At 39.6% G+C, this 6,279-nt stretch overlaps 1 protein-coding gene across 2 annotated transcripts in view; it reads left to right on the plus strand.

Annotated features, from left to right (window-relative positions):
* Positions 1-5,344, plus strand: part of smap2 (small ArfGAP2) — a 28,846-nt gene extending 23,502 nt beyond the window's left edge. For both annotated transcript variants that reach the window (XM_053638091.1, XM_053638090.1), the window contains exons 9-11: positions 462-645; positions 1,126-1,424; positions 2,147-5,344. In XM_053638091.1, coding sequence (XP_053494066.1) covers positions 462-645; positions 1,126-1,424; positions 2,147-2,272 — 609 coding nt within the window. In that variant the 3' untranslated portion in view covers positions 2,273-5,344. The remainder of the gene's footprint in view (positions 1-461; positions 646-1,125; positions 1,425-2,146) is intronic.
* The last annotated feature ends 935 nt before the right edge of the window (positions 5,345-6,279 follow it).

Below are 6,279 nucleotides of genomic sequence, written 5' to 3' on the forward strand. Positions count from 1 at the left end.
CTGTGAAGGATCGTTAAAGCTGCTGTATGTAACATTTAGTGGGAAAATACTATTACAAGCAATTCACGCAAAGCCATTTTGTAATGTGTGCAGTGCAATTCTCCACTGTGTAGATTAATGTGATGGTGTCAAGTCCATACACGTTCAAGCAGGATTTAAGGGTGTGTGTGTGTGTCCCAAACGGCATACTTCCATACTAACTGTTTTATTTCTGTTTAGACATACTATTTAATGTGTAGTATGTAGTTTGGGACATGACCAAGTACTTGAGACTAAAGACGTAATTATCTGCTGCTTTTAACTTACAGCGGTGTTATAAGAAATAAAGAAAGTCTGCATATTACTGGGACTGTCACAGTAACTCGTACTACATGGAAGAGCAAAAACACAGAATGTGTGTAGAAGATGATAGTATAGCATAGTTTTTCATTGGCATGATCCATCTTTTTGTCCCATTGTAGCCTGGCTCCAGTTCTGTGTCCAGCTCTATGCCTAAAGGCCGGGCTGCAGCATCCGTACCGGAGAACCTGAGCCTCTTCCTGGACCCGCCCTCCAAAAACGAAGAAAGCAGCAAAAAGCTGTCCAAAGACTCCATCCTGTCACTGTACAGCAGCGTAACACCTCAGACCAACATGGCTGCTAATGGTGCGAAATGATTCACAATTACAGTCAGAATGACTACTTCTACAGTCAAAACACACACAATTTTAATCTTGAAAACATTTTGCTAGTCTTCCACTAATCACTTTGTAGTGCCACTGCATGTGGTGCTTTTATAACTTAACTATAATCTTTTCTCATCAATATACTTTGATACAATACCCAAGTATAACCTATGTGTGGAAAACTATGCAGCTCCTCCAGCCTTTTTATTTTTTTTAAACCAAAGAACAAACAAAAACCAAAGAAGAACATGTAAAAGTTAATACAATGGATGATGCTTTCTGTTAGGAGACATTTGTATAACGTTTATGGATGAATTTCATTTCATGGAAATGTTAGAAGCTCTTGGACTAATATGTGAATGAATTCGTTCATATCTGCTAAAAAGAAATGATGCATGTAGAGATTTTTACACCGAACCCCGGATGTATTATTGCAATGAATGTTGTGTGTTGTCTGCAGCTGGCATGTACATGGGGGCAGCTCAAATGGGTTATGCCCCTGCACCTGCCTATGGGCACTACCAGGCTCTGGCCACACAGCAAGGAATGATGGGAACCATGATGGCCCCTCAGGTGAACATGCTGGGGCAGCCAGGTGTCATGGCACCAACAGGAGTGGCCGCTCCATCTCCCTATACGGTGGGAGTGCAGGGGGGCATGATGGGAGTGCAGGGGGGCATGATGGGAGGTGTTGGGGCACTGCCACAACAGGCGTACACAATGCAGCAGACGCAGCAGCTGCAGTGGAACATCACCCAGGTGAGAGATATTTGCCAAGATCAGTTTATATAATGGATATACGCAGTGCCTCGCATAAGCAGCACAACATTTATTAACTTCACGCCGTTTTGTAAGGCAGTGTAAAATCATTTTTTAAAATAATGCAACAAATGTGTTGTCAGTATCTTAGAAAAGTTGATTGTAATGTATTTTATCATGGTATTGATATCATGTAATGATTAAAACAGGATATGGTGTGCTGTTATAGGAAAATAATCAATGCCAGGGTGGTTACCACCATGACCACCCCTAAAATGATTATTTTCCAATAACAGCATGTCCTGAAGTAGGCTTGTTTTTATTCCTTTTATACCACAGCTACTTTATTACAATTATGATTTTAAATGTTTAATCATTTATAGCTACTTTTAATATTGTGGACTGCAAGATGGTCTTCAATATTTTTTTTTAATCGATTATTATTATTTGTTAGTAGACTTAGATTATGTCGGAGTCTCTGTGAATGAGTTGTTCGTCTAGAAACGACAACATATTAGAATGAATTATACATTAATATAAAACAGTGAGTTGAATTACAGCCAGAGCTACTGTACAAAATGAATCAACACCGTCTGACCAATCAGAATCAAGACTTCAACAGCACTGCGGTATACATGATGATTTCGTCCACAAGGAATAAGGAGCAAGTGCAAGTAGAAGAATGTCGTTAAAATTACACATGCGGTGCATTTGTGTTTCAGATGACTCACCACATGGCGGGTATGAACGTTCACGGCCAGAACCGCATGATGGGATACGGACAGCCCATGGGCGGAGCCTCAGCTCCCAGCACTAATCAAATGCTCGGCTCTCACGTATGGAAGTGAAAGCATGCCGGGTTAAAAAAAAAAAGTGTAGGTTTTTCGGGAGCATCGCAATAAACTGTAAGGGAATAAAGGGAGGCTTTTACATACTCTTCATCTAACATTCCTTCAATGGCAAAGAGGAAATGTTAGTTTAGAGGATCAACCTCAAGAGGAAGAGTTTCTACCTCCTGCGACTTTTTTTTTTCTTTTTTTCCAGACATGATGTGATCCAAGAGTCCAGCATCTCTCTCTTCTCTTTCTTAGCAGCTACACCCCAAACACAGCAGCTCTCCTGAGCTCCACCCTAAACCCCACCTAGCGTCCTTCACTCCCTCAGACGTGCAGTAGCTGCGACTTTTTGTTTGCATGTAGGTTCTGGGATTTCAAGCTGTTCTTGCGTTTTCTTTTATTTCACCGTCGTCTTTGCGCTGTTACACTTCGTGGTACAAGCTTAATAAACCTGCATGCACTGATTGCTAAGCTTCACACATAAAAAAAAAAGACACTGAGAGACTATATAATGCGTCAAGACGTATTTGTCAAGCATACACCTCAAGTAATGTGATGCTGCTGTTTTGGTCCTGGTGTTCCTGTCAATAATTATTATTATTTTTTTTTTATTATTATTTTTTTTTTTCCTTTTTTCCGGCTGCTGTCGATGTTGAAGCCTGTATTAGACAGCTGGATTGTTGTACTCTATGTACCTTTTCTCTTCGTGTAATCTAGGGTACTGTGATGGAGCGGTAGTCCAGCTACTCTCCTTCTTCCCACTCAGGAGGGAAATCTAAGAGATGGATTCTCATCTCAAACTGAGAGAAATCATAGCCAAAGAATGCAGAATTATTCATTTCGGGTAAAAAAAAAAAAAAAAAAAAAAAAAAAAAATGTATAATGCTTGCAAGAACAGTTTTCTGGTGACAAGCTATTGATTAGTCCTGTGATCTATAAATGTATATCTGATGTATGTATATGTGCTCACCTCAAGCACTCAATGCCACATTTGATTGTATAAACACTGTATATAGGGTGCTCTCCAACTTCTGAGGGTCAGATTTAACGTGACTAAACAGCAGGGTTTGAATCATTTAAATCGTACCTCTCGGCTTCAGTCTGTACAGAGACCAAATGAATGTTTCTCATTCACGTCCCGTGCTTCAGATGGCCATCGTTTTGTTCACGTGGTTGTTTTAGGTCACTGAGATCCGGGTTATATTTACACGGCCTTACTTTGGCGAGGAACGCACGCCTCTGATGCAGAGATGTTAACTGTAAGGCTCGTTAACGCGCAACACGTGGCTCTTTTACAATACAGCTTCTCTGATCATGTACTGTGTGAGACGCGATCACGTGTAGACAGACGTCCATCTTGCGATTGCATGTTAATAGATTTCACAGGAACATGAATGTGATAAGGGATTTTTTTTTTTTTTTTTTTTTTTAAATAAGATTTGGCAATATTTAGCTTCCACTGTGCTACACATAGCAAAAAAAAAATCTTTCGGATATTATTGTGAGTACATCTCTTGCTTTCATGCTGTCTTTCACTCTTCTTTGAGAATGACGCTGTGTAACGTTGAATGCTTGGTTAAGCGGATTTATTTCTACCACTAAATGTGAAACCTTGTATCTATACACATTCCATGCTATAACTAACCCCCCCCCCCCAAAAAAAATATCTTGAATATTTTACTTCCTTATAATCATCAGGAAGTTATAAAGGGAAAAATCCACCCTGAACAATTTATCTGTGTAATCATGGGATCTTCACTGGCTTCCAAGTTTGATTTTTATACTGAAATTCTGGGTTGATTTGGTCTATTTTCACTTTGGTTACAGGTTGCATACGTTACCCACAATGCCATTTAACGACCCACTAATAAGGATACCTCTACGTAAAAAAAGAGAGCAGTGCGGCAGCACTTTTTAGTTCTTCAAACCGTCTAGCTCTATCACTTCATCTGTATACTCTGCTCAATCAGCAATGACCTCTAACTAGAGAAGCCGAGTCTCTGCTCTAACTCGTAAAGCGGCCATGTTGTATAGCCGAGTTGCATTTTGGGGCTTTGAGTCCAGCTTTTGCTGCCTCCACTAATTCTGTGTTGGATTTCCTCATTAATGCGACATTGAATAATATAAAATCCAACCACTGACCTCTCAGGTTAGCACCAGACTCTCTAAACACATCACAAATATTTCGATAGAAACATATATTTCGTGTGTTTCAGGGTGGAGTTTACCCTTAAGGCACTTTGTTAAAGAAGCATGCATGTCTGGCTGAATAATCCAACACTGTTCGACCATCACTGTTCAAGTTTCTAGGAGAAGGACTTACAGATTGGTCATTAAAATGATTCCATAAGCAAACGACAACATTGTATTTCTGAATGGCTTGGCATGTTCATCGCCCACTGAATGCTGAAACTGTTCAAAAAAGAGATTGTGCTGTGCTGTGCTGTGCTGAGCTTGTCTGAGAGAAAATGTACCTTTTTCTGTGTAAAAACCGTAAAGCAATACTGGATTAGCAACAAAAGATGGTGTACGCTGTTGCATCAACAAGTCAATGGAATAGAAGTCTAGCACCATCGGCGGGATTACTGTTGTATCCACACGTTGTATCAAGTAGGTTGAATATCAACAACACACAACATAACACATCGCTTTTCTCCTTTACTTTAGATAACTTAAAATAATGTTTTGTTTGTGGCGGAAACTGGTTTGTACCGTTTTGATGTACTTGTATTAAAGGTTCGAGGGCAGTTCATGTTCACAGTTGCAGGGAATCAGTCTGAGGTATGCCCTTTTCCTCTTTGGTGTTCTGGTGCTACTGTTCGTTAGGAAAGGACCGAGGCATTACAGATCATATTTCCTTCTCTGTGAATTCTCAGTAGCAGAGCAAAGCAAAGACACTGCTGCAATTCTTAAAGTTTAATCGTCAAGGTTCAGCGTTATAAACACGTACATTTTGTGGGTAACTGAATGTGTAACGCTTAATCATGCCTGCTTCCTTTTGATATGTTTTAGGGTTTTCCAAACGTGTATATTACGAAGGCTGAATTAAATAATAACGTAATAAAGAAATGTATTTTATCCTCACCGCATGTGTTTTGATTATTTTTTTTTTTTGTGATTAGTCATTTAATGCCTTGTCATGCAGGTTGTTCTGTATAGTATATGTACATTTAGGGGTGTAACACAATGCCATTGTCTCTGTCTGTTTGGTATATGTATTTGGATTTAACCCAAAGTGGGTGTGGCCTAACATGGATTAATAAACAAACTAGAAGCCTAAAGTAAACCACTGCTACACTGATCAGGCAGTTGCTAAGGATGTGCTAATTATGACAGAAGTGCATTGTGCAGCTTGTAGGACAAAAATGGGTCTTTTTGTCCCATGAGCTTCATATTTGACTGCTCAGTCATGCCCTCATGAATGTAGAAACATCCTGCTGGTGGATTTTTGTTTTTTGGGTTTGTTTTTGCTGTTGTGGTGCCTGATCCCAGTCTCAGTTGGATGCTGGCTTTCAACAAAATACTTTTTTTTTTAAATAAAAAAAATGAATTAATAGTGATCCTCCTATTCATATCTCATAGTTTTTTGTTTTTTCCCCATGCACAGTTTGTGAATCATCATCATCTAGTGCTTTGTCAGTGTCTGCATCTGACCCAAGCACTATTTGATCTATTTGGGTGGGGATTGTTTCACACGCGTACCAGTGCCACTACCATACCCCACATATCTGCTAAGCGGATTTCCTCTGGTGGTCCATTTCCACTGATGGGCAGTGCTTATTGTGGTTCAGAGATTATACACCGTAGCAGATGGGCTATATGATTGCATTCCTTTAAAGTGCACCCATATGGCTGAAGTGGCAATCCTGTGTGTAAACACCAGTGTTCTCGTTAAATTAAACGAGATCTCGATTGCACACGATTAAGTTTACTTAGTCTTTTATATCATGTTAAAATGAACTGGTGTGTAACATTTTATTGAATGTAATTAAATGGGATTGAATAGTTGAGGAGTGGTG

This window comes from Ictalurus furcatus, chromosome 12 (genome assembly GCF_023375685.1).
Source record: "Ictalurus furcatus strain D&B chromosome 12, Billie_1.0, whole genome shotgun sequence".
Taxonomy (NCBI): domain Eukaryota; kingdom Metazoa; phylum Chordata; class Actinopteri; order Siluriformes; family Ictaluridae; genus Ictalurus; species Ictalurus furcatus.